Below are 21,750 nucleotides of genomic sequence, written 5' to 3'. Positions count from 1 at the left end.
GGCAGAGGTTGCAGTGAGCTAAGATTGCACCACTGCACTCCAGCCTGGGTGATAGAGCAAGCAGCATTGTTTTTTATGAGAATTTGATGTCTATAAGCTATCTCATTATAAGAAATAGGCATCATGTAACATAATGCAACAACAGTCATTTAATCTGGGGTCTTTAGTCAGCCATGACTTTTTTTTAATTAGTTTTTTTAGTTTTAACTATTTTATTTCTGTACTTAGACTGAAACCTAAAAATTATTTACAGAAAGGTAACTTTGAAATTTTGAAGAAAAAAATGCCTATTTTATCATTGATAATTTCAAGCACCAGATGCAAAATACTGCATAATCAACTGCAGCAGATAGCTGAAATCAATTGACACCAAATTATTAACAGTGTCTAAATGTATTTTACGTGGTATCTACAGCGTCAGAGTAAATGATTTTTAAATATAGTACAAAGGAACTAAGTTGTTTAATGGAGGTCAATTCTGTTATTTAATCTGTAAAATAAATATTTGCATGGTAATTTTCTTTTTTTGAATTCCTTTTCTTTTTTGCCATATAGTTTGTGAAACAGGTTTATTTATATCATTGCTATGGTTTACTTTCTAGAACCTAGAGGATAACTAACCATCAACAGTAAATTTCTAGTATTTATTATGCATAAATATAAATTAAGCATAGATTAGAAGAGGAACCAAGGTAACTCAATTGTATTTTGTATTAAGGATTCTCAGAAAGGGGAAGTATGGTATTGGATAACATGCTGGATTTTATAATGTCTTTACTGTGTCTCATTTTTATTTTAGAATGCTTTAGTGTGCTGTCGTTATTTAAAGTTTAAAACACTGTTTAATTGAGATTGTAACTCCTCCGTTTGATTTCATTTTTGCAGATAACCTCAGGGATGGTGATAAGCACGTTTGTGTCTGCTCCCATCATGTACGTTTCTGCCTGGTTACTGACCTTTCCCACTATGGACCCAAAGCCGTTGGCATATGCCATCCAGAATGTTAGTTTTGATATAAGTATTGTCAGCCTGATCTCCTTGGTAAGTACGTTGCATCCCAAAATGAATGGAAACCACAGAATGAGTTTTGAGAATAGATTGTTAATAGAAGGGATTTAAAAATCTAGTTTCTTATGAAATAAAGAAAGCTAAAGCCTGCCCATAAAATATAATGTCAGCCTTCTGATTAACTGAGTTTTGTTTTTCCATTTGGGAGTTAGAGTTCTATAGCAGACAAGACATGAGATTTAGTCAGACCTGGATTTTATTCCTGGCCCTCTCACAAATTAACTGTATGTCTCTGTGGAGTTACCTTAACCTCTCTAAATTTCTGTTTTCCAGCATAAAATAATGATGATAATTTCACATATTTCCATGGGTTTTTTAAGGGATTACATGAAATAATATATGTGAAAAGCATTCTGCAAATGTTGAATCACTATAGAATTCCTAGGTGTTCCAGAATCATGGGGTCAGAAGGTATCCAACCGCCTATTTAATGTTAATTAAACTTTTGGTTACTTCTCAAACTGAATATATCTAACTAAAATTAAATAATTAAGTATATGACAGCTAGAGTATCTTACGGATCAAATGGCCTATTGAATTCATGTTAGTAAAGCTACAGATACTCTGGCTGAAAAAAAAGACAATGTGTACAGTTAAAGGAGGTGGGGGTGAATATGTATATTGGTAACAAATAAATGTGTGATTAATTTTAAAGAAATTCCACCTCTGTCACATATTCTTAAAATCTACTACACCCATTCATAACAGGGCAGTTTGGGGAAAGAGACCATATACATTTCAGTTGGCAACGAGGAAAGAAGGAAGTCAGCCAGGGTACTTACCTGCTACTATGTCGGTAGAATGGAAACCCAATCCTTTAAAATATGAGGAATGTGATCTGGCACTGTGGCTCACGCCTATAATCCCAACACTTTGGGAGGCAGAGGCAGGCAGATCACTTGAGGCCAGGAGTTCGAGACCAGCCTGGCCAACATGGAGAATCCCCATCTCTACTAAAAATATAAAATTAGTCAGGCATGGTGGTATGCATCTGTAATCCCAGCTACCTGGGTGGCTGAGGCACAAGAGTCACTTGAGTCTGGGAGGCAGAGGTTTCAGTGAGCCGAGTTCGCACCACTGCACTTCAGTGAGACTCTGTCTCACACATAAAAAAAGAATAAAAAATGAGAAATGTAAGATGATTAATCTTAAAGGTGGGTGTTATGTGTTGTTTGAAGTAAAACAGCCTGGCATTTAGATACCCCATGAGACAATATGGTGCAAATGGAAAAGGAAAAAAACTTAGAATAGTGCATCATTATAACTATCTCCCACTAAAACTCTTCCCCTGAATAGTCGTCTGTGACCCTGTGTCCCTCCCCAGACACGGAAGGTAGGCATAGTTAGAACATGGCCCTGGTCAAGGGATTAGCTCTTTTTGTTGAGACAGAGTCTCCCTCTGTTGCCCAGGCTGGAGTGCAGTGGCATGATCTCGGCTTGGCTCATTGCAACTTCTCCCTCCTGGGTTCAAGCAGTTCTCCTCCCTTAGCCTCCCAAGTAGCTGGGATTATAGGCATACACCACCACACCCAGTAGAGGTGGGGTTTCGCCATGTTGGCCAGGCTGGTCTCGAAGTCTTAACCTCAAGTGATCCGCCTGTCTGGGCCTCCCAAAGTGCTGGGATTACAGGCGTGAGCCACTGCACCTGGCCAAGGCATTAGTTTTTTTTGTTTTGCTTTGTTTTGTTTTGTTTTGTTTTTTGAGATGGAGTCTTGCTCTGTCACCCAGGCTAGAGTGCAGTGGCGCAATCTTGGCGCACTGCAACCTCCGCCTCCCAGGTTCAAGCAATTCTCCTGCCTTAGCCTTCTGAATAGCTGGGATTACAGGCACCCGCTACCATGCCCAGCTAATTTTTGTATTTTTAGTAGAGACAGGGTTTCATCATGTTGACCAGGCTGGTCTCGAACTTCTGACCTCAGGTGATCCACCTGCCTTGGCCTCCCAAAGTGCTAAGATTACAGGCGTGAGCCACAATGCCTGGCCACATTAGTTCTTAAAGACCCTATAATTTTTGGAGAGTTAATTTATTATGGGATCTCTCCATGCTTGTTATTTTACATTGGTTATAATAATTTACCTTTTTGGAACCAGACAGATTAAATAAAATATTGGAAATTCTTTCCAAACCAAGACAAAGAGGGTTATTTAAAGAGGCTAATCATTGTGTTATTTAATAAGTAATTATAAAGATTAAGAAACATGAATAACTTTTGAACCTTTTGTCTTCAAGATCTGGTCTCTGGCTATTCTTCTTTTGAGTAAGAAATATAAACAGCTTCCTCATATGCTTACAACTAATTTACTCATTGCTCAGGTTAGTAAAACTACTGATATTTAGAACTATGTTTTTCTAATGGATTATTCTACTGTAGAGGAGAAAATAACTTTGCTAGTTTTTTCCAGTTATGAAGTCAGAAGTATTACCAAATGCAGTCAATTACAGTTTGATTACAATTAGTATATGCCTAACATATTTAATATTGCAAAATGTCTTAAACTATCTAAAGTTGAGGCTAATAATGGCATTTGATGATAACTTTGCATTTTTTAATAGAAACAATTTAATCATTAATAATTGAACTCTTTCACAATCTCATTTTTCTAATTAATCTTTGCATGTCTCAAATTATAATGGAAAGAACTTTAGCAATTTTAATGTAAGCCATTACTAAATACAGGTATAAAATTAATATTTAGAATGTAGTCATCTGTTTCAATTGAATATGTATATTGTCAAAGGCTCTGGTATAAAATGGATAATTTTAACATAAAGTTTGAAGTTTTAGTATAAGTAGTGTGTAATACTTGATAATTATTCCCCCAAAATTTTAAACGAATAATTATATTTGCCGTGAATGAAAGATGAATATGGCTGGCTTAATTGGAATTTTCTGTTGTAGTATTGAATTATATGGTTTTCTTAGCTATTTACAAAGCCTTTTGATAATTTTTTCCTTAGTCTATTGTCTGTGCTGGAATGATGATATGGAATTTTGTTAAAGAAAAAAATTTTGTTGGACAAATTTTGGTGTTTGTTCTATTGTACAGCTCCCTCTATAGCACCTACCTGTGGACAGGTGAGTTGGATTATGAATGAAAATTGAGATCTGTTCCCCACCCCGCCCCATTCCTAATAGCCCTGAGCTTCTAGTGATCTATTTGAAGTCTGGTAGTACAGGATCAAGGCATGCACTGAGGCAGATCAGCCCACCCACAGAGGCCATCGGCAAAGCTGAGTTCTGTTTCCTAATGTACTCTATTCCTGCCTGAGCTTAGGGCCTTGTCCAGTCACATGGTCCTTTTCCCCAGGGCCTGTGGCTCTAGGCTGCTGTCAGTGCTGCGCCCTTTTGGAGACAAGAGGGAAGATACTGAAGGCAGATGGAGAAAGGAGGGAATGGGAAAGATGCGTGAGGTGTGTTCCAGAGCTCACTATCGAGTCCTGCTGAACAGGGAAATTCTGGCTCTGACTCATGCAAATTACTTAACTTTTGAAGCCTCAGTTTCCTCATTTGTAAAACTAGGTTACAGCACCTTACAGAGTTACTTTGAGGACAAAATGAAATGTGAGTATTTATGTCTGGTACATGGTAGGCACTAAACAAATGGAACTATGTTAGTTATTAAATAGAAGGATTAGAGGTAACAAGAGAAGAAGAAAACTAGGGGAATAAAAAGGCATGGAAATAGAAAAGATCCCAGTGAGAAAGACTGTTTCTCATTTCAACTGGCTCCAAAAAGGATATTCAAAATGTTGTAGCACATTGCTATTTTGAAGTATAATATTTATGTGGATGCATACATTCTGGTATGTTTGTGAAAAATTCTGTCTGGCTATTTTGTATTCATCCTACAAATTGGAACCTATAAAATGGCACATAAAAGGAAATAGTAGAATGGTAGGAGGCAGGTGTCAGGAAGTGGCCACAAAGGACGGACCTTTGATTTCATGCCTTCAGGATCAAAAGCAGGTCCCATCTCAGTCAACAGCCTTTTGAAGTGAAGCAACAATGTGGTGAGGAATCATGGAATGAAAAATTCAGCACAAACAGAAGATGGTTTGTGCTTCTTAAAGGCAAGTACATCTTGCATAGCATGACTTTTTATGCAATGTCAAATTAAAAGAGCCTAAAGACTTTCTATTTCAAAATATCGATGGACCAACTTGATGTCTAATAACTAGGCTTATTCAGGTTAACTTTATAATCAGAATAAGAGAGCAGCAACTAGATCAATCAATTAAAATGTCCTAAGTCTCTCTGAAACCCTCTTCAAGCATGCACGCCAAAGTCTATTCAAAGAAGTTGTTCTGAATTCCCAAAACCCAATAAAGGTGCCCTTTAACCATCAGACTATTATGGTATGACAGAATTTTAGACCTGAAAATGTCATTTTAAGTCATCCCATTCCATCATTTTTAGTTCTACTCATTTTCATACCATCCTCACAATTTTTGCCGTATCTGCATACTACTTGTTCTTTTTTCCTTAAAATTCATTTACTTTTTTTTTAAACTTTAATCAGTTGAGCCTTATATCAGTAAAATCCCAGGTTTCATTTGCTAGTTAGTTTTTTTCAAATATACATTAAAATAAACATATAACTAGTCAGAATACTTTCACCTTTGTGACATCTATAATCTCTACACCTTAGGAAACACTGGTCTAATTTAAATCCTTCATTTTGCAAACTGAGAAATAGGCCCAAAAAGTTAGACTGATTTAGGCAGGAGCTCTCACAGCTTCTTCAGTGAGAGATCCAGGGCTAGCAGGATTCTGCCTGTTTGTATATAGTTCTTTTCACAAGGCAGGAGTGATGCACATTAGAATTTTAAAGACTGCCTTTGCTACTGTAACAAAGATGGCACCCTTTTGTGATTGGTTACGTGTTTCCCTGGCACTGCAACTATACAGTGTACAAATGGATTGAGGGAGGAAAAGTGGTAAAGAAAACCAATTCTCAAGGACCTCAATGTCAATTTATATTAAATCTAGCACAGTGTTATTTAATCTGGACAATCTTAAATCTAGGCATGTATTCTTTATATACAGCTAATACGCAATTCTAAAACCAAAGCAAATTCACAGATTCTAGTCAAACAAAACCACAAACCCAGTAATTCTAATCAGCAACATTAATTAACACGACAAAGGATCTTGTTTTGCTAATGTAAATCATAGCTTGAAACATAAAATGGAACTCACTGCTATGGCTTTTTTGCCTTGCCTTTACTTCCATATGTGGGGTTTTGACCTTGTTATCTCACTGATATTCTTTCTTCAAACTACCATTTCATTTGGACTGTGTGTTGTAATATCATTTGGCCTTCACTTGACTCAAACTTAATATAAAACCCATTGTAAGCTCTGGCCAGGCACAGTGGCTCATGCCTGTAATCCCAACACTTTGGGAGATCCAGGCAGAAGGATCGCTTGAGGCCAGTAGTTCGAGACTAGCCTGGGCAACATAGTAAGACCCTCTCTCTATAAAAAATTTGAAAGTTAGCTGGGCATGCTGGTACATGCCTGTAGTCCCAGCTACTCAGGAGGCTGAGGCAAGAGGATCCCTTGAGCCCAGAATTTTGAGCTGTGATTGTGCTACTGTACCCCAACCTGAGTAACAAAGAGAGACCCCCATCTCTAAAATAAAATAAAACTAAACTCAATGTAAATTCTGAAATCATGAGACTGCACGTTGGTTGCAAGGTGGATACACAGCTGACTACCATTGAAAAAAAGAAAAAGAAAAAAAAAAGACTTAAAATTTCTCATAGAAATTCCCAGATCCTGAAGAATATGTCTTAGGCACCCTAGGGGTCCACAAAACTGAGTTTGAGAAACTGATTGAAGAAACAAAGAATTTAGCTTGTGTCAAAAGGCTAGGTTTCTAGTCCCACTCTGCCCTCTGCTGGTTGTATGACTTGGGCAAACCCTCATTTCCACATCTAAGGTGCTAATTTAAAAATAGAGGTCCCTTTCAACTTTAAAGTTCTAAGATCCTATAACTATGTAGAATTTATTAAATAAAATGTTACTTGCATACATAATTACATATAAGTTGTAAGGAAAGTTCAAGAACTTCAAAACATTTGTGTTTGTATTAAATTCAGAGTGTGTTTGTATTAAGCGCTATCATTACACTTAGGGCGTTTTCTAAAAACATAACCTGGCTAAGAGTTGCCCATACTTCTTAGCACCAGAAGAGGGGGATGTTTTTAGTTTTAGAATTGTTCTGTATTCAATTAAAAAATGTTTTTCAGTTGGGCACAGTGGCTCATGCCTATAATTCCAGAACTCTGGGATGCCAAGGCAGGTGGATCACTTGAGGCCAGGAGTTCAACACCAGCATGGGCAACATGGTGAAACCCATCTCTACTAAAAATACAAAATTAGCCTGACATGGTGGTGCACACCTGTAATCCCAGCTACTCATTTGGCTAAGGCATGAAAATTGCTTGAACCTGGGAGGCAGAGGTTGCAGTGAACCAAGATCATGCCACTGAACTCCAGCCTGGGCGACAGAGTAAGACTCTGTCTAAAGAAAAAAAAATGTTTTTCAGTTATACTTAGATTCCAAACACATGAATCAAAACAATATAATGATTAGGGCTTTTGGAAAGAAATACTTCTCCAGATGCAGTGGCTCATGCCTGTAATCCCAGCACTTTGGGAGGAAGAGGTCGGAGGATCCACTGAGCTCAGGAGTTCAAGACCAGCTAGGGCAGCATAGTGTGACTCTGTCTCTACAAAAAAAAAAATCTTATTTAGCCAGGCATAGTGGCATGTGGCTATGGTCCCAGCTACTCAGGAGGCTGAGGTGGAAGGATCACTTGAACCCTGGAGGTCAAGGCTGCAGGGAGCTGTGATCACACCTCTGCACTCCAGCCTGGGCAACAGAGCGAGACCCTATTCAAAAGACAAACAAACAAAAACCAGAGAGAAAATAAAATATATCCTCACAGATAAAAAGAATTGAGTAAAGAAACAATATATGAGGGAAACAATGAATTATTTTGAATTAAAACTTGCTTCAAAATATTGAGGATAGCATTTATTTAGAAGGAATAAATTCTAAAGCAAAAACCACAGACTACTATGAAATAAGCTTGGTTTAAAAAAATAAAAAGGAAATAAAGTTTCATGAAGTCTGATCAATGTTGAGTAACTGTCTCTCTTTCAATCTTCTTATTCTTAGGCCTTCTAGCAATTTCTTTGTTTCTTTTGAAAAAGCGAGAGAGGGTACAAATTCCTGTTGGAATCATCATAATATCTGGCTGGGGGTAAGTTGGTAGTTCTCTGTTTGCTTACACCTTTCCATATACACAGCTACTATTCATCCTTTCTTTTTCTCTCCCAATATCCCTTGTGATTACAGAATTCCTGCTCTCCTTGTTGGTGTTCTTTTGATAACTGGAAAACACAGTGGAGATAGCATTGACTCAGCCTTCTTTTATGGAAAAGAACAGGTGGGAAGAGTTTACTGGCGGTTCTGTTCTTGAGAATGTCTCTTTTTAGCTTGTTATGTGCCTTGCTAGACTTACATTAAAATTAACTTTGAAAATCTATTTCAATTTACTGCATATCAGATTGGTGATCCTATATCACTTTGTCTCACCTAGAACATTAACATTTTACATATCTAAGTCCATTTTTAGCTGAAGATTTCTAAATACTTGAAACTTACTGAATATTCTTAATCACACTTAGGAATTGTGTTTCCTCTGCTGGAGAAAAGAGTGATCAATTTAAAACCATTTAATAAGTTAGCAGTAATAATAAAGGTCAGATTCTTGACTCTTAATCCTATCATAAATATAAATTTCAGGACAAAACGTATCTAGGAAAAATATTCTTGAAAAGCTATAGAGTAGGTGGCTTGTGGGACCTGCAGAATTCTTTAGGGGTGGAGTCCAAAGATGTGTTTTTAAAAAGTCTCTCCACATAATTTTGATTTCTTACTCTTTTTTTCTGTTTTGCAATTTTCGATTTTATTGTGTTTTTGTGAGAATAAATAAGATCATACATATAAAAGATTTAGACTAGTCTTGGCATCTGGTTAGTGCTCAATAAATATTAGCTGTAATTATTTTTAATATCATTACCATAAAAACATCTTAGTGACTGAAGTATGCGTGAATTATATGTGAAAGTGAGCAGAAACTTAGGAGTAAAGAAAACATCGGAGAGAAATCATTTAGATACCTTGTAAAGGAAACCAGTGGCTGTGTTGGTAACCAATTGTTATACAATGAAAGAAGCATGTAAAACCTTGTGTAACTACAAGCAAACCCTAATTTCTCTCCAAGTAACTTACATTCCTTATATACACTTACCTTTTTAAAAGAGCCACTGTTCTAGAGTATTTAAAACTGTGGAGATATATTGTCCATTAAAAATGTGCCCTAAGATGGCCGGGCGCGGTGTCTCACGCCTGTAATCCCAGCACTTTGGGAGGCCGAGACGGGTGGATCACGAGGTCAGGAGATCGAGACCATCCTGGCTAACATGGTGAGACTCCGTCTCTACAAAAAATACAAAAAATTAGCCAAGCGCGGTGGCGGGCGCTTGTAGTCCCAGCTACTCGGGAGGCTGAGACAGGAGAATGGCGTGAACCTGGGAGGAAGAGGTTGCAGTGAGCCGAGATTGCACTACTGCACTCCAGCCTGGGTGACAGAGCAAGACTCCATCTCAAAAAAAAAAAAAAAAAAAAAAAATGTGCCCTAAGATTATCAAGATGAAGTTGTGAAAAGTGGCCTGATATCTTTTTTTCACGTCGGCAGATGATCACCACAGCAGTCACCCTATTCTGCAGCATCCTGATAGCTGGCATATCCCTCATGTGCATGAACCGGACTGCCCAAGCAGGAAGCTATGAAGGTTTCGATCAGTCTCAGAGCCACAAAGTGGTGGAGCCTGGAAATACTGCTTTTGAGGAGAGTCCAGCACCAATAAATGAACCAGAACTTTTTACAAGCTCTATTCCAGAAACAAGTATGATCTTTTAAATTTTATTTTTATTTATTTGAGACAGAGTCTTGCTCTATCATCCAGGCTGGAGTGCAGTGGCATGATCTCAGCTCACTGCAACCTCCGCCTCCTGTGTTTAAGCGATTCTGCCACCTGAGCCTCCAGAGTAGCTAGGACTACAGGTGCCTGCCACCACACCCTGCTAATTTTTGTATTTTTAGTAGAGATGGGGTTTCGCCATGTTGCCCAGGCTGGTCTCGACCTCCTGAGCTCAGGTGATTCACCCGCCTCAGCCTCCCACAGTGCTGGGATTACAGGCGTGAGCCAGCCTGATCTTTAAAATAAGGAAACTGCTACATGCCTTTATAGCATGTATCCTAAATGTTTTGTTTATGGGAAACTTCCTTGAACTAGTTTGAATATCATGAGTACTTGTCAAATGAAGAATTTGAATCATAGTCAACAAACTTGCTTGTAAAATTATTCATTAGATTTTTGTTTATAAGTCTTATTGTGAGTATACACTTTTGTTAAATCCTAAAACTTCCCTGGACCTGAGAATATAGAAAAAAGTAACAACTGAAGGAAGGCCCTAACTAGGAAACTAAGCACATACATAAGTTAATTTAACAATATTGTATCAGGCAAGCACCATCAATAATATGAACTAAAGGAGGCCTGTTTGAAGCCAGATTAATGATGTAAGTCAGTTTTGGGCAAACTATAGTCCATAGGCCAAATCTGGCCCACCACCTGTTTTTGTGTGGTACACCAGCTAAAAATGTTTTTTTTTCTTTGTTTGTTTATTTATTTATTTATTTTTGCCACAGAGTCTCGCTCTGTTACCCAGGGTGGACTGCAGTGGTGCAATCTTGGCTCACCGTAACCTCCACCTCCTGGGTTCAAGCAATTCACCTGTCTCAGCCTCCCCAGTAGCTGGGACTACAGTTGCACACCACCACGCCTGGCTAATTTTTGTATTTTTAGTAGAGATGGGGTTTCACCATATTGGTCAGGCTGGTCTAGAACTCCTGACTTCAGGTGATCCACCCGCCTCGGCCTCCCAATGTGCTGGGATTACAAGTGTGAGCCACTGCACCCAGCCTAAAAATGTTTTTTACATTTTTAAAGGGTTGAAGAAAAATTAAAAGAAGACAAATATTTCGTGACTCTTAAAAACTACATGAAATTTTAATTTCATGTCCATAATTTTTTTGAAACATAGCCATGCTCATTCATTTATATATCATCTATGGCTACCTTCATGCTATAATGGCAGAGTTGAGTCTTTGGGGCCTATACTAAGGCAGTAGGTATTGGATAAACTTAGTATACTAAGGCAGTAGGTATTGGATAAACTTAGTATACTGCCTATACTAAGGCAGTAGGTATTGGATAAACAGGAGAGGCCAAACTCAGGCAAAGTTGTATTGACAGGGTTTGGTAATTGATTAGAAGCTGGGTGAGGGCTAAGAGAGAAACTGAGAACAACTTCCAGAAATCTAGTTTAAGTGAATGTATAATTGTGGGTATTACCTAAGAAGGAGAATTCAGAGAGAACAGAATATGTAGGGGAAGATAATGAGTTCAATTTGACCCTTCTAAGTTTGAGATGCATGAGACACCAAGGATTCATTTTAGTTTCTCAGTGTACCTCTTAAAATGGGATGCTTAGATCTGAATACAGCATTCCAGTTACCATGGTCCTAGAACACAGTAAGCATTCAATATTTGATGAATGCTTGTTGACTGAGTGAAGAATAAAGAGAATCATTCCTGTCCTTACTTAGAAAAGAAACTTTTAATTCTGCCTAACATTGCATTAGCTTACTCTGATGATTTCATCTTGAATTTATGAGCAACTAAATACCTGCATCCCACCCCGAATACATTACTGAACAGTTTCTCTCCAATCCTGAATTTTTGCATTTGGCTTTTAAAAGTCTAGGACAAAGCTGGGTATGGTTGCTCACACCTGTAACCCCAGCACTTTGGAAGGATTGTGAGCCGAGGAGTTCACGACCAGCCTGGGCAACATAGTGAGACCCTGACTCTACAAAAAATAAAAAATTAGCTGGACGTGGTGGTACACACCTGTAGTCCTAGCTACTCAGGAGGCTGAGGCAGGAGGATTGCTTGAGCCCAGGAGGTCAAACTGCAGTGAGCCATGGTCACGCCACAGAAATCCAGCCTGGGCAATAGACGTGATCTTGTCTTTAAAAAAAAAGTCTAGGCCTGGTGCGGTGGCTCACACCTGTAATCCCAGCACTTTGGGAGGCTGAGGTGGGCGGATCACAAGGTCAGGAGCTCAAGAGCAGCCTGGCTAACATGGTGAAACACCATCTCTACTAAAAATACAAAAATTAGCTAGGTGTGGTGGCGGGTGCCTATAATCCCAGCTACTCCAGAGGCTGAGGCAGAAGAATCACTTAAACCAGGGAGGCGGAGGTTGCAGTGAGCTGAGATCGTGCCACTGCATTCCAGTCTGGGCAACAGAGCAAGACTCTGTCTCAAAAAAAGTCTAAGACAGGACTTCAGTATTTGCCTAAGCCTATCAGGACTGAGATTTCTTTGTGTCTTATTTGTAATCAAATATATTAACTTATTTATTTTATGGTGCTTCTCTTCTCTTCTCTTCTTCTCTTTTTTTGAAACAAAGTCTTTCTCTTCTCTTCTTTTGAAACAAAGTCTTTCTCTGCCTCTCAGGCTGGAGCGCAGTGGAGCAGTCTTGGCACACTGCAACTTCCACCTCCTGGGTTCAAGTAATCCTCCCTCTTCAGCTTCCCAAGGAGCCGGGTCTACAGGTGTGTGCCACCATGCCTGGCTAATTTTTTTTTTTTTAGTAGAGGTGGAGTTTCACCATGTTGGCCAGGCTGGTCTCGAACTTCTGACCTCAAGTGATCTGCCCGCGTCAGTCTCCCAAAGTGCTGGGAATACAGGCATGAGCCACTGCGCCTGGCCCAGTTTTCTTTTTTAAAAGAAATAAAACTTACCAATAAAGTCAGAATGTTTGTTAGAATCTTTCATTCCTGTTAACTCCAGAAGTAACCACTATTATGAATTTGGATTGTATCCTTCCAGAGCAGAATTTTACTATACTTTTACAATATGTGTGGTTTTCCATCAATAATATATAGTATTTTTATATACTTTTACATTTTTATATAAATCTTATACTGTAGTTGTCTTGTTGCACTCAATATTGTTGAATTCATTTTGTAGACGTAATCAATTATATGCATATACCAAATTTTATTTATTAATTTCCTTACTGATGGATTAAGTTGCTTTAAAATATTTTGCTATTAGAAACAATGCTGTAATGAACAGCTTTATTCACATCTCCTTGAGTATCCATCAAGATACATCAAGATTATACCTAGGATGCTGCTGAGTGCAGTGGTTCACACCTGTAATTCTAGCACTTAGGGAGGCTGAGGCAGGTGAATTGCCTAAGCTCAGGAGTTGGAGACCAGCCTGGGCAACATGGCAAAACCCATCTCTACAAAAAATACAAAATTAGCTAGGCATGGTAGCACGTGCCTATAGTCCCAGCTACTCAGGAGGCTGAGGTGGGAGGATCACCAGAGCCTGGAAAGCAGAGGCTGCAGTGCGCCAAGAGTGCACCACTGCAGTCCGGCCTGGGAAACAGAGTGAGACACTGTCTCAAAAAAACAAAAAAAATTATACCTAGGATGGTAATTCCTGGGTCACAGGAAATAGGTAAGTTCCCATGGCTTTAATGTGAACCCTTTGTACTCTGTTCCTAATGTTGCATCTCTAACGTGACCCCTTTATACAGATCCAATCCCAGATTTCCTGCTGTCTACACATATATTATTTACATCTCAGCCAGGCGTGGTGGCTCACACCTGTAATCCCAGAACTTTGGGAAGCCAAGGCAAGCAGATCACTTGAGGTCAGGAGTTTGAGACCAGCCTGGCCAACATGGTGAAACTCCATCTCCACTAAAAATACAAGAATTTGCCAGGCTGTGGTGGCAGACGCCTGTAGACCCAGCTACTCGGGAGGCTGAGGCATGAGAATCGCTTGAACCCGGGAGGCAGAGGTTGCAATGAGCCAAGATTGTGCCACTGCACTCCAGCCTGGGTGACAGAGCGAAACTTCATGTAAAAAAAAAAAAAAAATTATTTACATCTCTTTCTGAATATGTGGCCAGCACTTGTTCTCTTTGTCAAATGTACTGGAGCTTTTTAAACAATTATCTTTCTTTTAGTGGTTCCATCATTCTTTAGAACTTACCAGCTCAGCAACACCTCTGCTGTTTCCCCTTGAGGTGAATTAGCCACTCAGGGCGTGCAGTTCTCCCTCTGCAGGGTCCCCCTCCTCCCCCTGACCTCCCATCTCCCAACTTGGGCCTCCAGTCTCTCTGCTGCATTCTTGTAATTCCCTCCTAACTGAACTGCCTGTTTCTTGTCACTCTGGTCCAGTCTGTTGTATAAGGGAAATGGCCAAATTAACCTTCCTCACGGAGTTCTGGCCACATCAGGCTCCTGCTTCAGAGGCTGCAAGGGCCTTGCAGTGCCCATGATGCCCAAAGCGCTGCACGTAGTGCCCAAGCCCTTCCACTGCCGGCCATATCCCTCTCCGAGCCTATTCTGCCACCTCTCCCTGCAGCTGCCTGAGCTACCCAGTGAACCTTCCATTCTTTGGTCCGTCCAGCACTCGGCACTCATGTTTTCACTTCTCTTCATGCCTTTACTTCAGGGCCTTTAAAACCGAAGCTCACTAATTTCTTTGTTTGGTCATTTGTTTGTGTTTTTGTTGTTGTTGTTGTTGTTATTTTTATTTTTATTTTTTTGAGATGGAGTCTCGCTGTGTCGCCCAGGCTGGAGATCATTGTATAATGATCAAATCAGGGTAATTAGCATATCTATCACTTCAAAATGTATAATTTCTTTGTTGTAGGAACATACAAAATCCTCTCTTCTATTTTGAGATGTACAGTATCTTTGTTGACTATAGCCACCATACTGTATGATAGGGCACTAGAACTTATTCTAATGTTACTTTGTACCTGTTGACCCCATCCCTGCCACCCCCTACCCGCCCAAGTATCCGGTACCCACTACTCATCCTTCCTTCCTTTCCCTTCCTTCTCTTCCTTCCTTTCCCTTCCTTCCCTTCCTTCCTTTTCCTTCCTTTCTTTTCCTTCCTTTCCCTTCCTTTCCTTCCCTTCCTTCCCTTTCCTTCCTTTCCCTTCCTTCCTTTTCCTTCCTTCCCTTCCCTTTCTTCCCTTCCTTTCCTTTCCTTCCTTTCCTTCCTTTCCCTCCCTCCCTCCCTCCCTCCCTCCCTCCCTCCCTCCTTCCCTCCTTCCTTCCTTCCTTCTTTCCCCAGGCTGGAGTGCGACTGCTCCCTGTAATCTCAAACTCCTGGACTCAAGCAGTCCTCCCACCTCATCCTCCCAAGAAGCTGTACTATAGACATATGCCAGCATGCCCAGCTATTTTTTAAAAAGCTTTTTGTAAAGACAGAGGCTTGGTGTATTACCCAGGCTGGTCTTAGATTCCTAGCCTCGGCTGGGCATGGTGGCTCACACCTGTAATCCCAGCACTTTGGGAGGCTGAGGCGGGCAGATCACCTGAGGTCGGGAGTTCTAGACCAGCCTGGCCAGCATGGTGAAACCCCGTCTCTACTAAAAATTCAAAAATTAGCTGGGCCTGGTGGCAGGTGCCTGCAATCCCAGCTACTCGGGAGCTGAGGCGGGACAATCGCTTGAACCCAGGAGATGGAGGTTGCAGTGAGCTGACATTGCGCCACTGCACTCCAGCCTGGGCAACAGAGTGAGACTCCACCTCAAAAAACAAAACAAAACAAAACAAAACAAAACAAAATTCCTAGCCTCAAGTGATCCTGCCACCTCAGCCTCCTGAATCAACAGGTGTAAGCTACCATGCCTGGCCACATTCAGTCCTTCTATGAGACTAAGTTTTTTATATTTTGTATATGAGTGAGAACATTTGAATACTTTTGAATAGATACCATGTGAAAACTATTGAGGCTACATGGGAAGTGTGTGTGAGTGGATTTTGTTTTGTTTTCTTTGGCATTTCTTAAAATTGTCCATTTCTGTTGTGGTTGGGCTCTACTCTCACATACTGTTTGATCGATATAGGTTGCTGCTCCTGCTCCATGGGAAATGGTGAATTACACTGCCCATCAATAGAGCCAATAGCAAACACAAGCACCAGTGAGCCTGTGATTCCTTCGTTTGAGAAAAGTAAGTGCCTCTGGACTATGAGGATGGGATTAAGGGAAAGAAGATTCCTTATTCTTTTTTTTTTTTTTTTTGAGACGGAGTCTTGCTCTGTTACCCAGGCTGGAGTGCAGTGGCACGATCTCGGCTCACTGCAAGCTCTGCCTCCCAGGTTCACACCATTCTCCTGCCTCAGCCTCCTGAGTAGCTGGAACTACAGGTGCCCACCACCATGCCCAGCTAATTTTTTGTATTTTTAGTAGAGATGGGGTTTCACTGTGTTAGCCAGGATGGTCTCGATCTCCTAACCTTGTGATCTGCCTGCCTCGGCCTCCCAAAGTGCTGGGATTACAGGCGTGAGCTACCACGCCCGGCCAGAAGATTCCTTATTCTTATCCCTCAAAAGAAGTCTACACAGAATATTTATAGAAGTTACAAACATCAAGAATATAGATTCTCAATTAAGAAGTGCTAATAGGGAATAATTGTGCATAGACAGAATACTCACTTTAAAAAATAAAGTTCTCACAAAGTGATAATAGGTAGTATCATACACACATTTTCCAATAAATTTAACCCAAGTGACAAATCCAGGAAGTCTGCCCTAAAGGGCATTTTGGTGGGAGGTGGAGAGAGGGAAACTTTTTTCTTGTTTTAGAAACAGACTTTTCCCCCATTCTCATCCCCTAGGACCAGGACTAATTAATTAGTTCTTAATTATATTTTGAATCTTTATGCTTTAAATATGACCATTCTTATAAAATAAGGAACACCTATAAAATAATAACCTCTTGGCCAGGCAAGGTGGCTCACGCCTGTAATCCCAGCACTTTGGGAGGCCGAGGTGGGTGGATCACAAGGTCAGGAATTCGAGACCAGCCTGGCCAACATGGTGAAACCCAGTCTCTACTGAAAATACAAAAATTAGTTGGGTGTGGTGCTGGGCACCTGTAATCCCAGCTACTTGGGAGGCTGAGGCAGAAGAATTGCTTGAACACAGGAGGCGGAGGTTGCAGTGAGCCAAGATCACGCCACTGCACTGCCGCCTGGGTGACAGAGCAAGACTCCATCTAGGGAAAAAAAAAAAAAGTAATAACCTTTTGACTAAGAGGCTGAATTACATTTGTGGCCTAAATTTCAAATTATTCAAAACAACCGAACATACTATGTGGAATTGCAATGCATTTTTCATTGATTATACTTATTTATAATCAAACTAGAAAGGGAAACCCCCAAAAATGCTCTTTTTGATAAGGCCTATGTCAACTGTATTATTGCTAAAGGCATTATGTTTTTATATAAGAAATATAAGGATTATAGAAAACAATGTATGCAAATCACTCAGCACAGTATGTGGTATACATAGTAAATGCTCATTAAAATATGTAGCAGCAGTAGTAATTATTGTTATTCAGATGGGATTTATATTTGGCTATCTGCTGGCAAGGAATGAATCTTAAGTAATAATAGAATTCACATTTCCATAAAAAGTAGTGAAAACATATCAGATATGAAACATTCACTGACTTTTTTTCTTTTACAAGAAACCCTTTCTGGCAGTTACACGGTCTTTGTTTTATCTGTCTGCTTTTTTTCTAAAATTGCTAAGGTAGAAAAACAAAGGCTTCCTGCGAAAAGTCTCTCACCTCTATTTTTGGCCAGAAAAGAGTCATGCCTGTGACTTGTGTTTGGTTCCATATGTGAACAAAACATGGCATATAACACTTTTATGATTCCTCAAAGGTGTTTCCTAAGGCAAAGTTTTTTTCAACTTTTACTTTAGATTCAGTGGGTACATGTGCAGTTTTGCTACCTGGGTATATTGTGTGATGCTGAGGTTTGGGGTACAAACAAATGATCCCATCACCTAGGTACTAAGCATAGTACCCAGTAGTTTTTCAGCCCTTGCCCTCTCCCTCCCTTCCACCTCTCGTAGTCCCCAGTTTCCATCATTACCATCTTTATGTCCATGAGTATCTGATGTTTAGTTCCCACTTATAAGTGAGCACATGCAGCACTTGGTTTTCTGTTTCTGTGTTAATTCACTTAGGATTATGTCCTCCAGATGCATCAGTGTTGCTGCAAAGGACATTATTTCATTCTTTTTTTTTTTTTTTTCAAGACAGGATCTGGTTGTGCCACCCAGGCTGGAGTGCACAGCTCACTGCAACTGTTGCCTTCTAGGCTCAAGCCATCATCCCACCTCAGCCTACCAAGCAGCCAGGACTACGGACGTGTGTAACCACGCCTGGCTAATTTTTGTTCTGTTTTGTTTTCGAGATGGAGTCTCGCTCTGTCGCCCAGGCTGGAGTGCAGTGGCACGATCTTGGCTCACTGCAACCTCCGCCTCCCAGGTTCAAGCAATTCTCCTGTCTCAGACTCCCGAGTAGCTGGGACTACAGGCACCTGCCACCATCCCTGGCTAATTTTTATATTTTTAGTAGAGACGGGATTTCACCATATTGGTCAGGCTGGTGTCAAACTCCTGAACTCAGGTGATCTGCCCACCTCAGCCTCCCAAAGTGCTGGGATTACAGGCGTGAGCCACCGCATCCGGACTTGTTTAGTTTTTTAGAGATAGGGTTTCGCCATGTTGCCCAGGTTGGTCTCGAACTCCTGAGCTCAAGCGATCTGCCCGCCTCGTCCTCCCAAAGTGCTGGGACTACAGGCATGAGCCACTGTGCCTGGCCTATTTCATTCTTTTTATGGCTACATAGTATTCCATGGTATATATGTAGCATATTTTCTTTATCCAGTCCACCATCGATGGGCACCTAGTTTGATTCCATGCTTTGCTGTTGTGAGTAGTGCTGTGATGAACATGCAAGTGCATGAGTCTTTTGGTAGAACCATTTTTTTTCTTTTGGATATGTACCCAGTAATGGGATTGCTGGGTCATATGGTAGTCGTGTTCTAAGTTCTTTGAGAAATCTCCAGACTGCTTTCCCACAGTGACTAAACTAATTTACATTCCCACCAATGGTGTAAAGCATTCCCTTTTCTCTGCAGCCTCACCAGCATCTGTTGTTTATTGATTTTTTAATAATAGCCCTTCTGACTGATGTGAGACGGTATCTCATTGTGGTTTTGATTTCTCTGATGATTAGTGATGTGGAGCATTTTTTCATGTTTGTTGGCCGCTTGTATGTCTTCTTTGAGAAGTGTCTGTTCATGTCTTTTGCACATTTTTTAATGGAGTTATTTGTGTTTCGTTTGTTCAATTGTTTAAGTTCCTTATAGATTCTGGATATTAGGCCTTGTTAAATGCATAGTGTGCAAATATTTTCTCCCATTCTGTAGGCTGTCTGTTTACTCTGTTCATAGTTTCTTCTGCTATGCAGAAGCTCTTTAGTTTAATTAGGTCCCACTTGTCAATTTTTGGTTTTGTTTTTGTTTTTACCTTAAAACTTCCCAGTATAGTGTTTTTGTTACAATTGCTTTTGAGGACTAAGTCATAAATTCTTCCCAAAGGTCGATGTCCAGAATGGTGTTTCCTAGGTTTTCTTCTAGGATTCTTATAGTTTGAGGCATTACTTTTTTTTTTCTTTTTTTTGAGACACAGTCTTGCTCTGTTGCCCATACTGGAGTGCCATGGCATGATGTTGGCTCACTGTAACCTCTGCCTCCCGGGTTCAAGCAATTCCCTTGCCTCAGCCTCCCAAATAGCTGGGATTACAGGCACCCGCCACTATGCCTGGCTAATTTTTGTATTTTTAATAGAGACAGGGTTTCACCATGTTGGCCAGGCTGGTCTTGAACTCCTGACCTCAAGTGATCTGCCCATCTCAGCCTCCCAAATTGCTGGGATTACAGGCATGAGCCACCGTGCCTGGCCGAAACATTACATTTAAATCTTTAGTCCATCTTGAGTTAATTTTTCTATATGGTGAAAGGCAGGGGTTAAGGCAAATTGTAAACTCTTTAATGAGAGGTAAGAGATAATAGTAATTTGTTTTACAGTTAGCCAAAATAGGGTATTCATGACTAATATGTAGATTTATCAGTGATAAAACTTGAGTTATTAATTCGGCCTTTAAAATTATATGTATATAATTTTAATATATACAATATAAAAATAAAAATATAATATATATTATATACTTTTTCAACCCTTGTCCCCCTTCCTGCCTCCTCACCTCCAGTAGTCCCCAGTTTCTATTGTTGCCATCTTTATGTCCATGAGTATCTGATATTTAGCTCCCACTTATAAGTAAGCACATGCAGTACTTGGTTTTCTGTTCCTGTGTTAATTCACTTAGGATATGTATGATATCTAATATATATTATATATTTAATATATAATTTATATATGTAAATTATAAATATAATTAAATATAAAATTTTTATTTATATATGCTTATATATTAACTTGTAATTTATATAATATACACAAATTACATATATAATTATATATAAATTTATGATTATAATATATACTTATATATAATATACATTTATAACATATAATATATAAATATAATATAACTTTTATATAATTATATATGTAATGCGTATATATTATTTATATAACTAATATATAAAATAAATATTATATATAATTTATACTTAATTATATTAATTATATAAAAATTATATATAATTTTTATTTTATTTTTTTATTTTTATTTTTTGAGACAGAGTCTTACTCTGTGGTGCAGTCTTGGCTCACCACAACCTCCACCTCCTGGGTTCAAGCGATTCTCCTGCCTCAGCCTTCCAAGTAGCTGGGATTACAGGTGCCCACCACCACCTGTATTTTTAGTAGGGATGAGGATTCACCGTGTTGGCCAGGCTGGTCTTGAACTCCTAATCTCAAGTAATCTGCCTGCCTTGGCGTCCCAAAATGCTGGGATTACAGGCATGAGCCACCGCACCCGGGCAAATTATGTATAATTTTTAAAGACCAAATTATGTAACTTATGTTAGATAATTATATATATAACATTGTTGAATAGTGTAAAAGGGAACTATTGTATTCTACCTATGTTTTTTGAGATAAAAACATTTCAGCTAGAATTCTTCTAAAACAACATGAAGGAGCTTTCTTCCAGTTTCATCTAAAATAATATACTGATTCTTAGCTGAATGTGCTTTTCTGTTGTTTCTCTTAGGAAGTCATTACAAATTTAAAATGCATTTAGATAAAAAGCTCTGATTACAAATTGTTGTGCTTACTCTTTTATAGACAATCATTGTGTGAGTCGCTGTAACTCCCAGAGCTGCATATTAGCCCAGGAAGAAGAACAGTATCTACAGAGTGGAGACCAGCAACTGACCCGACATGTGTTGCTGTGTTTACTTCTCATCATTGGCCTGTTCGCTGTAATGGTTTTTTCTGGTTTTGTTTTGGGGCCATTTCTTTAAATTTTTGGCAAAGGTTTTATTCAGGCATCCGGGAAAAACTTAGTTGCTGCTTTCCAGAAGTGTGGTAGCTAGGTCACCTGAATTTGGATCTTGAGCTAAATATTTGGGGGTGTGAGGGGAAGAGATGAATCATTCACA

General features: G+C 39.6%; 1 protein-coding gene across 9 annotated transcripts in view; it reads left to right on the top strand.

Annotated features, from left to right (window-relative positions):
• Window positions 1-21,750, top strand: part of GPR155 (G protein-coupled receptor 155) — a 56,915-nt gene that overhangs the window by 16,816 nt on the left and 18,349 nt on the right. For all 9 annotated transcript variants that reach the window (XM_054477367.2, XM_054477364.2, XM_054477362.2 and 6 more), the window contains 8 exons: window positions 886-1,041; window positions 3,299-3,382; window positions 4,028-4,145; window positions 8,260-8,344; window positions 8,440-8,530; window positions 9,845-10,055; window positions 16,168-16,272; window positions 21,434-21,570. In XM_054477367.2, coding sequence (XP_054333342.1) covers window positions 886-1,041; window positions 3,299-3,382; window positions 4,028-4,145; window positions 8,260-8,344; window positions 8,440-8,530; window positions 9,845-10,055; window positions 16,168-16,272; window positions 21,434-21,570 — 987 coding nt within the window. The remainder of the gene's footprint in view (window positions 1-885; window positions 1,042-3,298; window positions 3,383-4,027; window positions 4,146-8,259; window positions 8,345-8,439; window positions 8,531-9,844; window positions 10,056-16,167; window positions 16,273-21,433; window positions 21,571-21,750) is intronic.

This window comes from Pongo pygmaeus, chromosome 11 (assembly GCF_028885625.2).
Source record: "Pongo pygmaeus isolate AG05252 chromosome 11, NHGRI_mPonPyg2-v2.0_pri, whole genome shotgun sequence".
Taxonomy (NCBI): domain Eukaryota; kingdom Metazoa; phylum Chordata; class Mammalia; order Primates; family Hominidae; genus Pongo; species Pongo pygmaeus.
Note: the sequence above shows the minus strand (reverse complement) of the source record. Positions and strands in the feature narration are given on the sequence as shown.